This window comes from Capricornis sumatraensis, chromosome 10 (assembly GCF_032405125.1).
Source record: "Capricornis sumatraensis isolate serow.1 chromosome 10, serow.2, whole genome shotgun sequence".
Taxonomy (NCBI): domain Eukaryota; kingdom Metazoa; phylum Chordata; class Mammalia; order Artiodactyla; family Bovidae; genus Capricornis; species Capricornis sumatraensis.
The window spans coordinates 32,036,745-32,056,552 of record NC_091078.1 but is presented as its reverse complement, the minus strand read 5'-3'; the positions used below and the strand labels follow the sequence as shown (position 1 = coordinate 32,056,552).

At 40.5% G+C, this 19,808-nt stretch overlaps 1 protein-coding gene and 1 pseudogene across 1 annotated transcript in view; one reads left to right on the top strand and one right to left on the bottom strand.

Annotated features, from left to right (window-relative positions):
• The first annotated feature begins 14,177 nt into the window (after positions 1–14,177).
• LOC138087738 (son of sevenless homolog 1 pseudogene) lies at positions 14,178–17,910 on the top strand (annotated as a pseudogene).
• A 404-nt stretch (positions 17,911–18,314) lies between these two features.
• Positions 18,315–19,808, bottom strand: part of LOC138087737 (zinc finger protein 33B-like) — a 48,982-nt gene continuing 47,488 nt past the window's right edge. The window contains 2 exon segments of the mRNA XM_068983079.1: positions 18,315–18,471; positions 19,054–19,154. Of these exon segments, the coding sequence (XP_068839180.1) occupies positions 18,315–18,471; positions 19,054–19,154 (258 nt within the window).

Genomic DNA, 19,808 nt, shown 5'->3' with positions numbered 1-19,808 from the left:
CAGGAAAGAATGGAGGGACAGGGCACAAATATTAAAAGAATGAGGAGGAGGACACAACCTTTAAGAAAAACAGGATACGACAAAAAACTTATTAGAACCAACTAGGTCTGAGATCCCATGGACAGAGGAGCCTGGTAGAGTCAGGCCTGAGATGGCAGATTTGACTTCCAGTATACCTTAAGCTTCATTTTATGCTCACTGTAAAACATTGGCATATGCTAAACGATACAGCCACAGGCACCACAACAGCTCCAAGGCTGATCATAAAAGGCCAAAAAGCAGGCATTGGCCCAATTCCTGGAAACTCCCACCCTTCCCCAAAACAGTTAGAACATTTCTTCCACTCATTAGCATTTTAAATTACCCATCCCATAAAAACCAACAACCCTATATCCAAGAGCCAGTCTCTGAGCTAGTCCACATTCTGCTTGTGGAATATGTATCTCTCTAAATAAACATGCTTTCCCTTTACTTTGTCTCACTCTTGAACTCTTTCCTGCTTGAACCCAAGGACCTTCACTTGATGGTGTGTTCCAAGGACTCATCCATGTGTCCCAGGATGTGACATTTCTCTCTCTTGTAACAAAACTAAAATTAGTGGAAAACTCTGCAAACAATGGTAGATTTGGGGGCAACACTCTTCATTTTAAACCCCACTTGCTCCAGAACCTACAGATGGGATCCTAGGAAAACTGGCAGAAGCCAGCAAAGAATTCCTACCAGAGTCAACTGTCCTGGATCTATACAGTGCCTGTTTAAGAGAGGAAGGTAAAATTTCACATTGTCCCTTTCTTTCCAAATTCAGATTTTCATGGATTTAGTTTTGAGATACCTACTGGACTGCAAGCAGATCAACCAGTCCATCCTAAAGGAAATCAATCCTGAATATTCATTGGAAGGACTGATGCTGAAGCTGAAGCTCCAATACTATGGCCACCTGATGCAAAGAACTGACTCACTTGAAAAGACGCTGATGATGGCAAAGATTGAAGGCGGAAGGAGAAGGAGACAACAGAGGATGAGATGGTTGACATCACCAACTCAGTGGAAATGAGTTTGAGTAAACTCCAGGAGTTGGTGATGGACAGGGAGGCCTGGCATGCTGCAGTCCATTGGGTCACAAAGAGCTGGACACACTGAGTGACTAAACTGACTGATTGACTGGTTGTCATCCTTTCTCTCCCAAGGACAACTATTGCCTTCTTGTTTTGTGTCCTGAGAACCTAGCTTGGTTTTCTGCCTGCCTGCTGAGTCAATTCCTAGTCAGGTTGACAAGAAGTCCGGGGTCCCCAAGGAGGAGAGACAGGTCTGGAATTCTCAAGGAGGAAAGGACAGTTTTTCTACATTCCTTAGTCTTAGTAAGGATTATGTAACAACAATGTATCCTGCTTGAGGACAGTTTCTCCTTCCTGAAAACCTTCTGACTATCTTATCAGATAACCTTCTGTTATCTTAAAATGTATATTATGGGAGTGGGTCTGGTAAAATCTTTCTATTGTTAGTTCTAATCCTGTCATCTTAAAATATAAATTGTGGGAGTGGGCCTAGTAAGATCTTTACAACCTTGAGACATTCTTTTGATTTATTGTAATAACCAATTTTAAAAGTATATAATTCCCTTCCTAAGACTAGTAAGCAGGGCACTCTCCATCCCCCTTCTGGTGTCTATGTCAGGAACTTTCTCTGTCCCTGTTTCACTCTAATAAAACTCTGCTACACAAACGCTCTTGAGTGATCAAGCCTGGTCCCTGGTCTGGAAGCTAAATCTTCTTCATAGATTATGAATCCAACATCGTTCACCATAAGCTATCATTTTATGGGCTTGTCCAGGATCTTCAGGACAAGGTAAGAACACTCAGAGCTCTAGCCTCTCTGCTTTCTCAGTATACACGTTTTCTGCTTTACTTTACTAACTCTACCGTGTGCCTGTCTGTGTCAATATAGAATGAAAGAGACGTACCAAAATGAGTACAAAATGAGTGATGAGCCCTGCTCTGCAGTGCCTCGTAATGACTGAAGGCAGCCCCCAAAACAGGAGCCTTGCCAGGGGTTTATACTCACCTGCCAATGCCAAGAGATACTCAACGTCCCTACGAGGGGAACGGCCAGAAATAAGCAAAGTGTGTGGACTGAACTTTCCTTTCTCACTCAAGTTTTCCTGTTCTCTTTGACCATTTCATAATTGCTTGGGGAATTAGAACTACTAACCTAATCTGCCAGATCATACACTTTCAAGGGGCTTGTGATCCATGCCATTACTATGTACTTTTACTTAGATTCCAAGCTTGACAGTAGAAACCCAGACTTGCTAGGAGCACATTTAAGAACTAAGTGGAACTCGTGAGTCCTTGTCATAGTTGTGCTTCCAAACTATATGGATGGAAGCACTGCTGGTGGCCATGAAGTTTTTGAGGATGTAGATCAGGAACTGCAGGATCTGTTCAGATTGGAAGTGCAATGGGCTTTTTCCTTTGGTAGTATTAGCTCTTAGCAGACCAGAGGAGGCACTCTGATGGGTTCTGTCTCAACTCCCTAGATATTCTTTCTGTGGAATCTATGGAAATGAACTTGAAGGATTGGCCCTAGTAGCTTGAGGACAAAAATCACTTTTTCCTCACTGGACGACCATTTCACTATCACATATGCTGATGTGGCAATGACTCACTGCTTCTACTGTGGTCAAGACTGTACTCAGGAATGTGCAAAGGCACACGAAAGATGAATGCTTCCCCTGATAGTCCTAGCTTGGGAAACATTCTAGGAAAGCTATTCTGTTACACTCTGGGTGGCACCAGAGAAAAGGACAAATCAAACAAAGATCTTGTGATAAGGAACTAAAAATCAACCTGGGATGCCATCAGGTCTACCCCTGGTGCATCTCCACCCCACCTTGGTGGTAGAACCGGAAGGGATGAGTAAGGTGCCTACATCTGTAAGGGACAGAGTAGTCTGACCAGGGAAGGAAAGCTTCAGTGGAAAGTCTGTCTACACCCCCATCTAGAGCAGGGAGGGACACCTCCAGTGGAAAGAAGCTACCACTGTGGATGCTGCTTTTTTCTCTCTTACAGATGGGAGCTAGCAGTTCCAGAACCACTCCTTTACAATGTATTTTTTAAAAACTGGGACATGTTTGATTCCCAGAGTTTAAAAAGACATGCCTGATCTTCCTCTGTGATACTGAATGGCCACAGTATCCTTTGGAAGACAGGGAACACTGGCCAGTTGAAGGATCTTACTTATAATACTGTTTTACAACTAGATCAGTTCTGTAGAAAAGAAGAGAAATGGGTAGAAGTGACATATGTATTGCTCTTTATCTCTCTATAAGACATGCTAGAACTTATGTTCTAAGGGTGCAGATTTGGGTGTGAAGGCTACAGCTGTCTCCTGTCCTCTTTCTTTGCCCCTATATCTGGGACTCCCAACTGAACAGGCTGAGAATCAGGGCACCCTTCCAGGAGGGGTTGCCTCCATCTAGATAGAAATTCAAACAGTCACAATTGTGTTAAAGACTATTTAGAAGATCCCAAAAGTACATAGAAGACTTTACAGGACTAACTTTACTTTGTGACCTTACTTGGAGAGATGTACGTCTTGGGACAGACACTGACTCCTGACTTGAGAGCTCAAGTTTAGGGGAAGCTACTACTTTTGGAGATGAATAGCTTGAATATGAGATAAGGGGAAAGAGGGAACATGAAATAGCCCTCCTCCCTCCTGGAAGCCAAGTAGTTCCTATATCAGAACCACTTTGTTAGAAGTAATCTTGAAGGACTCAAGCGAGTGCACGCTGTGACTTTAGACTATGCTAAGTTGGCTGACATAGAACAGGAGAGAAGAAAACTCCTGGTAAATTCCTAGATAGACTATGGGAGGCTCTCTGCAAGTTTACTGACATTGATCCTGAAAGTGCAGAGGAGGAATGACCTTAAAGGATAGATTTCTCACTCATTCAGCTCCAGATATCTGCTGCAAGTCACGAAAACTAGCGTTTGGACCAAATCAGTCTTTAGAAAAACTGTTGCAGCTAGCTCAGATGGTGTATTATGGTAGAGAATATGAGGAGGAAAAAAGGAGGCAAAACAGAACCAGACAAAAGACTAAAGCCCCAACAATGGCTTTTAGATCCACTCTGAAACAGCCTGAGGAAAAATGCACAGAGGGACCCCAGTGAAAAGGGAAGGACTTGTTATTACTGTGGAAAGGAGGGGCATCTCAAGTGGGATTGCCCTCAGGCTTCTAAGCTACCTGAGGCCCCATATCCAGTCTGCAAAGGACCATACTGGAAAAGAGACTGCTCTCTGAGGTTTAGGCCCCACGGGTTGGACTCTCAAGACAATTGGGACCGAAGGTGCCCAGGGGTCCCCATCCTAATTACACCCGAGGAACCCTGGGTATTAACAACTGTGAGGGGCTAATCAATTTTCTTTTGGACACTGGGGCAACCTTGTGCTCATTGAAACCCCTGGTCCACTTTCATCCTGATCCACTACTGCAATGGGACTATCAGGACAAGCCAAACGCTATTATTTCATGCCAGAGTCTCCCTTACCCCTTCTGGGTAGGGATATACTGAGCAAGGTCCAGGCTTCTGCTTCTGTTTTCGTGAATATGGAACCCACTCTTTTTAATTGAACAAAATGTAAATCCTAAAGTGTGGGCTGATGGGAAAACAGTAGGTCGAGCACAAAATGCTATCCCTGTTGTTATCAAGCTCAATGACCTCGCCTATTTCCACATCAAAAGAAGTACCCACTAAAGCCTGAGGTTAAGGAAGAGTTAAAACCCATAATTGAAAATTTAAAGGAACAAGGGCTATTAATTCCCTGTAATAGTCCATGCAACACTCCTATTTTGTGTGTAAAAAAGTCAAAAATAAATGGAGACTTGTTCCAGATATATGAATAATAAGTACCTAATCCTTATACTTTATTATCTGAAATTCCTAAAGCAGCCAAATATTTTTCAGTCACTGATTTGAAGGATACGTTCTAGAGTTAAACCTATACTAAATCATCCTGAACCTATGACTTTAACACAATTGAGAGTATTATTGGGCATTACTGGCTACTGCCACATTTGGATTCCAGGTTATAGGGAACTTGCCCAGCCTTTATATAAACTTATAACTGAGACTCAGCAGGCACAAACCAACAAGCTGATTTGGTCCCCAGAGACTCAAAAGGCTTTTGAAGCTCTTCAAACTGCTCTCCTGTAGTCTCCAACTTTGAGCTTGCCCACAGGATCAGAGTTTAGTTTGTTACTGAAAAAAGACTATGGCCATGTCCCTTGAGGGTAATTGCTACCATTGTTTTGCTAATGCCTAAAAACGCAGCAGTGGCCACAGGACTGGAAAAGGTCAGTTTTCATTCCAATCCCAAAGAAAGGCAATGCCAAAGAATGCTCAAACTACCGCACAATTGCACTCATCTCACATGCTAATAAAGGACTGCTCAAAATTATCCAAGCCAGGCTTCAGCAATATGTGAACTGTGAACTTCCTGATGTTCAAGCTGGTTTTAGAAAAGGCAGAGGAACCAGAGATCAAATTGACAACATCTGCTGGATCATTGAAAAAGCAAGAGAGTCCAGAAAAACATCTATTTCTGCTTTATTGACTATGCCAAAGCCTTTGACTGTGTGGATCACGATAAACTGTGGAAAATTCTGAAAGAGATGGGAATACCAGACCATCTGACCTGCCTCTTGAGAAACCTATATGCAGGTCAGGAAGCAGCAGTTAGAACTGGACATGGAACAACAGACTGGTTCCAAATAGGAAAAAGAGTACGTCAAGGCTGTATATTGTCACCCTGCTTATTTAACTTATATGCAGAGTACATCATGAGAAACGCTGGACTGGAAGAAACACAAGCTGGAATCAAGATCACCGGGAGAAATATCAATCACCTCACATATGCAGATGACACCAACCTTATGGCAGAAAGTGAAGAGGAACTAAAAAGCTTCCTGTTAAAAGTGAAAGTGGAGAGTGAAAAAGTTGGCTTAAAGCTCAACGTTCAGAAAACAAAGATCATGGCATCCAGTCCCATCACATCATGGGAAGTAGATGGGGAAACAGTGGAAACAGTGTCAGACTTTTTTGGGGGGGGCTCCAAAATCACTGCAGATGGTGATTGCAGCCATGAAATTAAAAGACGCTTACTCCTTGGAAGAAAAGTTATGACCAACCTAGACAGCATATTCAAAAGCAGAGACATTACTTTGCTGACTAAGGTCCATCTAGTCAAGGCTATGGTTTTTCCTGCGGTCATGTATGGATGTGAGAGTTAGACCATAAATAAGGCTGAGAGCTGAAGAACTGATGCTTTTGAACTGTGGTGTTGGAGAAGACTCTTGAGAGTCCCTTGGACTGCAAGGAGATCCAACCAGTCCATTCTGAAGGAGATCAGCCCTGGGTGTTCTTTGGAAGGAATGATGCTAAATCTGAAAGTGCAATACTTTGGCCACCTCATGCGAAGAGTTGACTCATTGGAAAAGACTCTGATGCTGGGAGGGATTGAGGGCAGGAGGAGAAGGGGACGACAGAGGATGAGATGGCTGGATGGCATCACTGACTCGATGGACGGGCGTTGGTGATGGACAGGGAGGCCTGGCATGCTGCGATTCATGGGGTCACAAAGAGTCGGACACGACTGAGTGACTGAACTGAACTGAACTGAAAGCTCATAAGTTTACTAACGGGCAAAATCTTACTGTACTGATTTTTCATGATGTAAGAGGGATCTTAAACTCTAAAGTTCAGAGCAACAATGCTCCATCTTTAAATCTACTGTAACTCAAGGGGTGTCAAAAGTCTAGGAATAGAATATCATTTACACTGTTCCTAGAGATCCCAATCTTCAGGAAAGATTGAAAAGGCTAGTGAAGTTATTAAAAGATACCCATGTAAACTAACTCAGGAAACCCAAGACAGTTGGCTTAAAGTTTTACCCATAGCTTTAATGAAAGCTTGAACTGTAAAGGGACTGTCTCTATGGCAGACTGTTTTTGTGCACAGATAATACTTTGGCCACCTGATGTGAAGAACTGACTCATTGGAAAAGACCCTGATGCTGGGAAAGATTGAAGGTGGGAGGAGAAGGGGATGACAGAGGATGAGATGGTTGGATGGCATCACTCACTCAATGGACGTGAGTTTGAGTAAGCTCTAGGAGTTGGTGATGGACAGGGAGGCCTGGCATACTGCAGTCCATGGGGTCGCAAAGAGTCAGACATGACTGAGTGACTGAACTGACTGACTGACTGATTGTCATAAATCCTGAAGCCTTAAAATTAACTATGTGACTCAGCTTTCAGCTTTTCAACCTCCTCATCAATTCAAGGCTTTGCATGGTGTGTTTCTCTGCTTCAAGGAAAGGACTTTCTTCAGCTCTGCGAATACCTTCACCAACAACAATCATGTGTGATGCCTCTTCTTGATCTGATGACATCTAACAATCCTAAGATGGATTGGTATAACAGACTGTACCTTAACTATGGACATAACGTGTCTTAATTTTGATTATGTTTTAACTTGGTTTAATGACTATTTTGCCTTACATCTGTAACTGTACAACTGGGTTTGTTTCTAACCATCTGAAAGCTTTTAAGTTACAAATGGTTGTCCAGGCTCCTATGAGTGCCACAGTCTCTTCCAACTATTACTTGGGGTCCCTGGATCAGAGACCCTCAATATGAGAGTTAGGAAAATATGTTGCCTCTACAAGTTAGGGACAGTGCCCCATCACAGCAGGAAGTAGTTACAGAATGAGAGAGATGCCCTCTTTCCCTTGGCAGCCATATTGTCCTGAAAGAAAAGGGGGGAATGAGAGTCAATTCCTAGGCAGGTTGATGAGAAGTCCAGGGTCCCCAAGGAGGAGAAAGGGGTTTGGAATTCTCAAGGAGGAAATGACAAATGATTTTTTTTTCTTCTCTATATTCCTTAGTCTTAGTCACATAAAACGTTTTTTTCTTTAAGCCTGGAACTGATGGTTACACAACCAACAACTCAGTTCAAACTCTGTACTAAGGATTATATAACAACAATGTATCCTGCTTGAGGGCAGTTTCTCCTTCCTGAAAACTTTCTGACTAATCCTCTTATCTTAAAATGTATATTATAGGAGTGAGTCTAGTAAAATCTCACATGCTAGTAAAGTAATGCTCAAAATTCTCCAAGCCAGGCTTCAGCAATACATGAACCATGAATTTCCACATGTTCAAGCTGGTTTTAGAAAAGGCAGAGGAACCAGAGATCAAATTGACAGCATCCGCTGGATCATGGAAAAAGCAAGAGAGTTCCAGAATAACATCTATTTCTGCTTTCTTGACTATGCCAAAGCTTTTGACTGTGTGGATCACAATAAACTGTGGAAAATTCTGAGAGAGATGGGAATACCAGACCACCTGACCTGCCTCTTGAGAAATCTGTATGCAGGTCAGGAAGCAACAGTTAGAATTGGACATGGGACAACAGACTGGTTCCAAATAGGAAAAGGGGTACTTCAAGGCTGTATATTGTCACCCTGCTTATTAAACTTCTATGCAGAGTACATCATGAGAAACGCTGGACTGGAAGAAACACAAGCTGGAATCAAGATTGCCGGGAGAAATATCAATCACCTCAGATATGCAGATGACACCACCCTTATGGCAGAAAGTGAAGAGGAACTAAAAAGCCTCTTGATGAAAGTGAAAGAGGAGAGTGAAAAGTTGGCTTAAAGCTCAACATTCAGAAAACGAAGATCATGGCATCTGGTCCCATCACTTCATGGGAAATAGATGGGAAACAGTGGAAACAGTGTCAGACTTTATTTTGGGGGGCTCTAAAATCACTGCAGATGGTGACTGCAGCCATGAAATTAAAAGACGCTTACTCCTTGGAAGAAAAGTTATGACCAACCTAGATAGTATATTCAAAAGCAGAGACATTACTTTGCCGACTAAGGTCCATCTAGTCAAGGCTATGGTTTTTCCTGTGGTCATGTATGGATGTGAGAGTTAGACCATAAATAAGGCTAAGAGCCAAAGAATTAATGCTTTTGAACTGTGGTGTTGGAGAAGACTCTTGAGAGTCCCTTGGACTGCAAGGAGATCCAACCAGTCCATTCTGTAGATCAGCCCTGGGTGTTCTTTGGAAGGAATGATGCTAAAGCTGAAACTCCAGTACTTTGGCCACCTCATGCGAAGAGTTGACTCATTGGAAAAGACTCTGATGCTGGGAGGGATTGGGGGCAGGAGGAGAAGGGGATGACAGAGGATGAGATGGCTGGATGGCATCACTGACTCAATAGACGTGAGTCTGAGTGAACTCCGGGAGTTGGTGATGGACAGGGAGGCCTGGGATGCTGCGATTCATGGGGTCGCAAAGAGTCAGACACGACTGAGTGACTGAACTGAACTGAGTAAAATCTATTGTTAGTTCTAATTCTGTCATCTTAAAATGTAAATTGTGGGAGTGGGTCTAGTAAGATTTTTACAACCTTGAGACATTCTTTTGATTTATTGTAATAACCAATTTTAAAAGTATATAATTCCCTTCCTAAGACTAGTAAGCAGGGCACTCTCCATCCCCCTTCTGATGTCTATGTCAGGAGCTTTCTCTGTCCCTTTTTCACTTTAATAAAACTCTGCTACACAAAAGCTCTTGAGTGATCAAGCCTGGTCCCTGGTCTGGAAGCTAAATCTTCTTCTTTGGAGATTACGAATCCGACATCGTTTGCCATAAGCTATCACTGGTACATGCAAACTATAGATTCTTACATATGTAGGCAGCCCAACTGTCAGTCTAGGGGCCAAAAAATATGGCCAGACAGAAAAGGTGGGTTGCACCTCATCTGTGGCTAGGTTCCTATCAACCACTGCTAGCTTTCAGGAACTGTCTTAACTTTCTTGGCTATCTTTGGAGTGGTTCTGGATCTTGAGAGGGTAGTATCTTTTGCACACTCTTTGACAAGGCCTTTTATGACCAAGAGGTTGTTCAATATTGCCAGAAATAGTTGCTGTTTGTCTCTGCTGAAACCTGGCAAGCTATTTGAAAAATAACTTTTTTTTTGTTTTAAGTAGCTCAATTGTCAGCAGTTGGCCAAACTGGAAAGTGATACTCAGAGCCTCACAGGAACTTTTTTAAGGCCTTCTCCCCTAAGCTAAAATGAAACTGTGTAACCAGAAGGAAAGAAAAGCATTATATCCAAAGTGAAATAGCTATAAATCTAGACCAATGGAATTTTCTGATTTCCATCTTGGTTGAGGATCTTCTCTCTAATATAAAGGAGCAAACTAAAGATAATGTAGTCTGATGGATGAGTTTGCTTCTTGATATGATTCAAGTTGCAAACCAATTTCTTGAGGAATTAAAAAAAATAGCTGCTATTATTTTATAAATTTAATCTTCACAAGAACAAAAATGCAGCTGCAAAAGCAATTCAAATCTCACTTATCCTTTTTACCAATCTCAAAATCTTCCCTATTCATCTCAAAAGCCTTATAGATACTGTAAAAGATCTGGACTTAGGAAACAAAAGTTCTGCTTGGTGGAACTTATATTCTTTCTCTGTACCTTTAGAGAGTCATCTCTAGGAACCCAGGTCATTCTTATCAGAATTCAATGGGAAAAGGGTAGTCTTTTCAACAAATGGGTGTGAACAACTAGAAATCCACATCCAAAAAAAAAAAAGAATGGACACAGACCTACATGTTTAATAAAAATTAATGCAAAATAAATCATAGTGCTTTCAGCAAAAATGGTGGAATAAGAAATTCAAAATTATGCAACTCCATAAAAACAACAAAAATATGGGTAAAAACTGTCAGAATCAACTTCATGAAATCTAATTAAATTAAAACCCTGTACCCAAGTCAGAGAGTGCTAATTCAAGGAACATGGCTGATTTTGGGTAAGAACAGTGAAACTTTGGTTCATTCTAAACTGCCGCCAATACAGTCTCCACTCTCCAGCTCAGGAATAAAGTGTCAAAATGACATCCCACATTTCCAGTATTAGAAGAATCACAGCAGACCCCACTCACAAACACTTATAATTTATTTATCTGACCTGTCTGATAGCACAGCTAAAAGCTTTAAGTTTATTTCAGCTAATTCAAAACTGGTCCCGTATTAAAGCTGCTTCCTAGGGAGAATCTGTCAAAAATATTTATAGACTGATGCTGCCTGAAGAGATGAGTGGTATATGAGGTGAAGCTACAATTAGGAAATCCCAATAAATTAACACAAAGGGGATTAAAACTAAAAAAAAAAAAAAATTCAGCAAGTGGCAAAATCAATTATTTCTATACACAATGAAAATCTAAAAAGGAAATTAATTTTACCCCAATTTCATCAAAGATAATAAATACCAAGAATTAATTTACTCAAGGAGGTACAAAACTTTTAACACTGAAACTACAAAATATCACAGAAAGAATTAAAAGACCTAAATAAGTGAAATGACATCTCATGTTTCTGAATTGGAAGTCCTTAATACTGTTCATATCACAATATGACCCAAGACAATCACAGATTTATAATCCCTATCAAAATTCAAAGCTTTTTTTTTTTTTACAGAAATGAAAAAGGTGATTCTCAAATTTATAAGTAATTTGCAAGGGATCCGGAACAGACAAAACAATAAAGAAAAAGAACAAAGTTGCAAAATTCACACAATCTGGTTTTAAACTGATTACAAAGCTACAGTAATCAAAATGGTGTGGTACTAATGGAAGGATAGACATATAGATCAATAAAACAGAACTGAGAGTGAAGAAATAAAGCCATACATCTGTGCTCTATTAATTTTCAATAGGAGTAAGGGGTAATACCAAATCATTCAACAGGAAAACAGTAGTCTCTAGCAAATGATTCTGGAACAACTGGTTCTTCACATGCAAAAGAATGAAGTTAGATATTTACCTGAGAATACATACAAAAATTAACTCAAAATAGACAAAGCTCTAACTGTGAAAGCTAAAAAATATGAAACTATCAGAAGGAAACAGGCAAAAATCATCATGTTCTTGAATTAGACAATTTCTTATATATATATATGAATTCAAACACACAAAAAACAGAAATTGGAGTTTGTTGAAACTGAAAACATTTCTGCATCAAAGAAATGACATTATCAAAAGTAAAAAGACAACCTACAGTATGAGAGAAAATATTTACATATTATATATCCAATAAAGGTATGCAATCCAGAATATATACAGAACTGTTATACCTCAAGACAAAAACAAAAAACAGTTAAAAATGAGAAAATACTCTATTGAATAGACATTTCACCAAAGAAGATATGCTAGTGGCCAAGAAGTTCATGTAAAGAGGCTCAATACTATAAGTTATTAAGGAAATGCAAATCAAAACCACCGTAAGATACCAACACCCAAGAGGATGAGTAAATGTTTTATATACACAATATCAAGTGCAGTTAAGTATTAGAAAAATTGGAGCCCTCATACATTCTGGTGGGAATGTAAAATGGTGAAGCCACTGTAGAAAAGTTTGGTTGTTCCTAGCAATTCCACTTCTAATTATAAACAAGTATTCACCCAAAATACGTAATATGTTTGTTCATAGCAGCATTATTTATAGTAGGCAAAAAGTAGAAACAATCCAAATGTCTACCAACTGAGGGATGGATAAACAAAATACAGTAACTACACAATGGAATATTATTCAGTCATAAAGAGGAATGAAGTATTCTTATATGTTATTAAAACGATGGCCCTTGAAAGCCTCATGCTAAGTCAAAAAAAACAGAGAAAAAAAGCCAAAAAGCATATGACTCCATCTACATATAAAAAGTTCAGAATAGGCAACTCCATAGAGACAGGAGATTTAGTGGCTTGTTAGGGATGAGGATGAGGGAATAAGTGGGATTCTGGAAAAGAAAAAGGATATTAGGGAAAACTTAAGGAAATCTAAATATTAAAGTATGAGCTTTAGTTAACAATAACGTCTCAATATTTGTTCACTAACTGTAACAAATGTTCTGTCAGTCAGTCAGTCAGTTCAGTCACTCAGTACACCAGGCCTCCCTGTCCATCACCAACTCCCAGAGTTCACCCAAACTCATGTGCGAGTCAGTGGTGCCATCAAGCCATCTCATCCTCTGTCGTTCCCTTCTCCTCCTGCCCCCAATCCCTCCCAGCATCAGAGTCTTTTCCAATGAGTCAACTCTTCGCATGAGGTGGCCAAAGTATTGCACTTTCAGCTTTAGCATCATTCCTTCCAAAGAACACCTAGGACTGATCTCCTTTAGAATGGACTGGTTGGATCTCCTTGCAGTCCAAGGGACTCTCAAGAGTATTCTTCAACACCACAATTCCAAAGCATCAATTCTTTGGTGCTCAGCTTTCTTCACAGTCCAACTTTCACATCCACACATGACCACTGGAAAAACCATAGCCTTGACTAGACGGACCTTTGTTGGCAAAGTAATGTCTCCGCTTTTGAATATGCTATCTAGGTTGGTCATAACTTTCCTTCCAAGGAGTAAGCGTCTTTTAATTTCATGGCTGCAGTCACCATCTGCAGTGATTTTGGAGCCAAAAAAAAAAAAATGTCTAACACTGTTTCCACTGTTTCCCCATCTATTTCCCATGAAGTGATGGGACCGGATGCCATGATCTTCGTTTTCTGAATGTTGAGCTTTAAGCCAACTTTTTCACTCTCCTCTTTCACTTTCATCAAGTGGCTTTTTAGTTCCTCTTCACTTTCTGCCATAAGAGTGGTGTCATCTGCATACCTGAGGTTATTGATATTTCTCCTGACAATCTTGATTCCAGCTTGTGCTTCTTCCAGCCCAGCACTTCTCATGATGTACTCTGCATAGAAGTTCAATAAGCAGGGTGACAATATACAACCTTGACGTACTCCTTTTCCTATTTGGAACCAGTCTGCTCTTCCATGTCCAATTCTAACTGTTGCTTCCTGACCTGCATATAGGTTTCTCAAGAGGCAGGTCAGGGGGTCTAGTATTCCCATCTCTTTCAGAATTTAATGGGAAATAGCTATGGAGTATATGGCAACAGAAAACAATTTTAAAGAAAATGGGCCAGGCTGGAGCATTCCTCCGCACCCCTCCCACAGCCACCGGCTCTGCAACCGGGGCCGACCAGCCCGGAGTCCAGCGATTGCAGTGGAGAGCAACCTAGGGAGGCGACGGTGGGCCGGAGATGGGTGAGAGGCCGGGTCCTTGGGTGGTGTTGCCCGATGAGGCCGCCACCAACGCCTACCGGCTGCGTTCTCTCTCCTCAGCCGGTGCCTATGGGATGGGTGGCCAGGCACCAGCCTCATCTCCAGGGCTAGCCCGGCAGCTCGGCCCACTGCGGCGTTCAGGCCATCTGGTGAGACTGTGGCCCCGTTCTGTGCTAGGAGCTCACCCTCTGATGACTCCCCCAGCCCGGCCACCGCTGGCCCTCTCCCTGCCCGGAGGCAGAGACATGCTGGCGCAGCAGCTACTCTGAGTTTTTAGATGAAAAGAACGCGCCCAAGTAGGGGCTGCTGGTGTCTGCATTGAAAAATGTTCAGGGGCAAGTTCATCCTACCGTTGAGTCTAGTGATGATGCTCTTTGGTATGCTGAAGAACTAATTTAGCAATTAAATATGCAATGTCAAGCTCAGCCCCTAAGTTCTTCAGATGTAGAGGAACATGTTCAAAAACGTTTCCCTCATCCAGTTGATAAATGGGCAATAGTTGATGCCCAGTCGGCTACTGAAAAGAGGAAGCAAAGAAATTTCTTCTCTCTCCCAGTAGAAAAAAATTCATCTTTTGTTAAAGGAGGTCCTAGATTATAAAACTGACCACCAGGTTTCTGTTTACAGAGTTAGAATAGATTTCTGCAGACATTTTAAAAGTTGGTGCAAAATATACAGCATTATGAAATTATAAAACAAGATATTAAAGTGGCAATATATGCTGATAAAGTATTGATGGATATGGTTCAGCAAGATGTAGAAGATATATTATCTTTAACTTATGAAAGAGCCTTCCACCTCAGGAGAGCAATGTTATTATGATTTTGTAAAAGCATTTATGGCAGGAATTTTGACATACATAAGGGAAATTAAATTATAAACGATTTTAGAGAGCATTTTGTCATTAACACAAAACTGTTTTTCAGCTAATGATGTAGAAAATACATTTGGTCATATAGTGGATATATAAGAACCTCATGGAAAGTTACTGGGCCATATAGAAGATACTGTAGAAATGACAGATGAAGGCAGTCACCATCCATTAGTAGGAAGCTGCTTTGAAGACAGCAGAGGAACTGGCATTTGATCCATTTGAATCATACACTCAAGATATTCTATGACCTGGTTTTCATGATCATTTCCTTAGTCAGTTATCAAAGCCTGGAGTGGCACTCTTGTTGTTTTTCAGTCGCTAAGTCATGTCCAACTCTTTGCAACCTCATGGACTGCAGCATGCCGGACTTCCCTGTCTTTCACCATCTCCTTGAGTTTGCTCAAATTCACGTCCATTGAGTCAGTGATGCCATCCAACCACCTTCCTCTGTCACCCCCTTTTCCTCTTGCCCCCAGTCTTCTCAGTCAATAGGCAAAGGTTTCAAAGAAGCTGTTCAATATGTTTTACCCAAGCTACTTCTAGCCCATTTACCACTGTCTACATTACTTCAAATTTCTGAAGAAGTAATAAGAGTGAAGAACAAGAAGACAAGGAATGTTTGAAACAAGCAATAACAGCTTTGCTTAATGTTCATAGTGGTATAGGAAAAAAGTATGTTCTAAAAGTCTTGCAAAATGTAGACTGGGTGAATCTGCATGTTGGATTTACAGTCAGCAAATGAAGGGGAAACAACTAGCAATCAAGAAAATGAATGAGATTCAGAAAAATATTGATGGTTGGGAGGAAAGGACACTGGACAGTGCTGCAATGAATTTGCAATGGAAGGAACTCTTACACATGTAGGAGAAACATGAAAGAAATGTATTTCTCTTTGATGGCTTAATGATTTGCTGTAAATCAAATCATGGGTAGCTAAAACTTCCCGGTGCTAGCAATGCAGAATATCACCTTAAAGAAAAGTTTTTTATGAGAAAGCTACAAATTAATGACAAAGAAAACACAAGTGAGTACAAGCATGCTTTTGAAATAATTTAAAAGATGAAAATACTGTTATGTTTTCTGCCAAGTCAGATGAAGAGAAAAACAGTTGGATGGCAGCACTGATATTTTTATCATATCAGAGAACACTGGAAAGAATGGTTGATGTGACAATACTTTAGGAAGAAAAGGAGGAGCAGATGAGGCTCCCTAGTGCTGATGTTTAGAGATTTGCAGAGCCTGATTCTGAAGAAAATATCATATTTGAAGAAAACAAGTAGCCCAAAGCTGGAATTCCAGTCATCAAAGCAGGAATTGTTATTAAACTTACAGAGAGGTTTACATACCAAATATACATAGATCCCAATTTTGTTCAGACATTTCTTACAACATATAGATCCTTTTGTAAACCTTAAGAACTATTGAGTCTTTTAATAGAAAGGTTTGAAATTCCAGAGTCTGAGCCAACAGAAGCTGACTGCATAGCTTTAGAGATTAGCCCTTGAGTGCAGAACTGAAAAAGGTTTAGAAAAATATATATACAGCCTGTGCAGGTGTGAGCATTAAATGTATGCTGGCACTGAGTAGTGCACCACTATGATTTTGAAAGAGATTCAGATCACTTGCAGATAATGGAGAAATTTATTGGAACAGTAAGAGGTAAAGCAATGAAAAAATGGGTCGAATCCATCACCAAAAAAATCAAAGGGAAAAGAACTGAATTGCAAGAGACAATGGACCAGGTCATAATATTACATTTCAGAGTTCACTTCCCACGGATGAATGGCATATAAGCAGACCTGGTGGAAAGAGAGAATTTTGACCACATAGACTTTTGACCTGCTATCCTTAAACCAACAGAAATTGCTCGACAGCTCACTCTATTTGAATCAGATTTATATCAAACTGTACAGTCATCAGAGTTAGTTGAAAGTATGTGAGCAAAAGAAAACAAAGAGATTAATTCTCCTACCCTTCTGAAAATGATCCAGCATACCATTAATTTCACTCTGTGGTTTGAGAAATATAAAGACTGAAAACTTAGAAGAAAAAGTAGCTGTTGTGAGCTGAATAATTGAAATTCTGCAAGTCTTTCAAGAGCTGAACGTCAATGGTGTCCTTGAGGTTGGCTGTGCTGTTAAATTACTTGTTTACAGACTAGACCACATGTTTGAGCAAACACAAAGCTGCCAAAAGAAAATTTTACAAACAGTTCATGAACTATGGGAAGATCACTGTAAGAAACATTTGAAGGGAAAAAAAGAGAAATATTTGGCAAAACTCAGGTCTGTTAATCCACCATATGTGCCTTTCTTTGGAATTTATCTAATATCTTGAAAACAGAAGGCAGTCCTGAGGTCCTAAAAAGGCATGGAAAAGAGCTTATAAACTTTAGTAAAGGGAAGAACATTGCAGAAAATTGCAGGTGAAATCCAGAAATACCAAAATCAGTCTTATTGTTTACGACTAAAATCAGGTATCAAAAAGTTCTTTGAAAACTTGAATCCAATGGGAAACAGTATGGAAAAAGAATTTACAGACTATCTTTTCAACAAATGCCTAGAAACAGAACCATGAAACCCTAAGCCTCTCCCAAGATTTCCAAAAGAATATAGCCATTCACTAAAATCTCCCAGTATTTGTCCATTAAAGCCAAGACCAGGTACTATGAGACATCCCACATCTCCACAGCAAGAGCCAAGGAAAAATAGTTAAAGTAGAACCCCTGAAATTGAAACAGAAAATATAGCATCTGCACCAAATTCTCCAAGAACACCATCAACACCTTCTCCTGCTTCTGGTGCTTCCAGTACCACAGATGTTTGCAGCATACCTGACTCTGACCATTTAAGCCCTTTCATTCAAGATCTGCTTCAGTATCATCTATAAGTTTAACCAAGAGTACTGATGAAGTGCCTGTTCCTACCCTCCTGTTCCTTCACTAAAATGACAAGAATCTGCTCCAGCAGAATCTTCACCATCAAAGATGACATCTAAGCATTTAGACAGCCACCCAGCAATTCCTCCGGGGCAACCCATGCCAAAAGCCCATTCACCACAATATTCAGTATCAGATCAGACCTCTAGTTCAGGCCCTCCTGAAAGCTCTTCCTTGTTACCTCCAAGAGAACCCATGAGGACACCTGATGTTTTCTTAAACTCACCACTATACCTCCAACCTCCCACTTTGGAGAAAAAAGTGACCATAGTAATGTCTTTGTCCCAAAGGGCCCTTTCCCCTTTACACCACCTCCTCCTCAAATACCTTCTTCACATGCCACAAGAAGGCATCTGCCATCACCACCGACACAAGAAGTGGACCTGCATTCCACTGCTGGGTCACCTGTTCCTTGATGACAAAGCACTTCTCAACATATTCCCTAAACTCCCTCCAAAATCTTACAAAAGGGAGCACACACCCATCCATGCACAGAGATGGACTACTACTGTTGGAGAATGACCATTTTTCCCAAGTTCCTCTGTACCAGGATGTATGTTTTCCTAGCCCCAAATCCATTGCCGGTGGTGGATGCACTGAATGTGGCAGCATTGAGGGCTTAAAATGAGAACTCCGAAAACTAATGACTCTACTTCAAGATGCAGTATAAGACAATAAATTTTAACCTAGATGTAATTACAAAATGGAAATGGTATCTGTTTAAAATACGGAAAGACTTATCTAGAGGAACTGGACAACTGATTGCACTTGAAAATCAAGTAAAGGGACATTTTTCCAGCCAGTAAGCAGAAATTCTCTTTTTGTGAGGTGATCTTTATCATTAAAGGGGTAGAAAACATAGTCTAGTGTCCAGCAGGCCCACAGGATGACAGCTTTTGTAATTCAAAATACTAGGCACTTTTTAAAAATAAATCTTAAACAGGGATCTTGAAATCCTTTGTTTTTCTTTGCTTTTACTTGTCCTCCTTTAGAATATTTTCTTAAAAATCATTCAGAGGACTGTGAGAAAAGGATGTGGTACCTGACATTACTGGAATCAAGGCCCAGCACTGTATTGCTGTTCTGCTTACAGATTATTGCAGCAAACTGAATGGGTACTGAGGCTTCACCAAAGAAGTACTTCTATTTTTTAAGAATAATTATACCAATTTTATCAGAAAAGACCCTGATGCTGAAAAAGATTGAAGGCAGAAGGAGAGGGGATGACAGAAGATGAGATGGTTGGATGGCATCACTGACTTGATGGACATGAGTTTGAGCAAGCTCCAGTAGTCGGTGATGGACACAGAAGCCTGGCATGCTACAGTCCGTGGGGGTCACAAATAGTTTGACACAACTGAGTAACTGAACTGAACTGATACCAATTTTAAGAACATTCCCCTACTCACCCTCCCTACACAAACAAAATGTGGTGGTCTTGCCTTCAAACGAGAAGTTTTATGTCATTAACAATGACAGAAGAACTTTTAAAAATATGTAACTGTCAAGTATATGATTTATATTTAGGAAACTGTTAACTTATGCTAGATTGTCATTTTCCCTCATTCTTCCACAAAAGTTTACTGGTTTCCCATATTCTGGCTCGTGGCTGTCCCTCTAACCATACTATAGAAATGCAGTCACTCAGTTTGAAAGGAGCAGTGAACACCTTCATTTTTATTGCTGAGTGGTATTCTATTGTATGCATATATTACAATTTATTTATTCATTCATCTATTATTTCTAGTTTTTGATTATAGCTGTAATGAACTTAATGTGTATTTTTGTGTAGACATC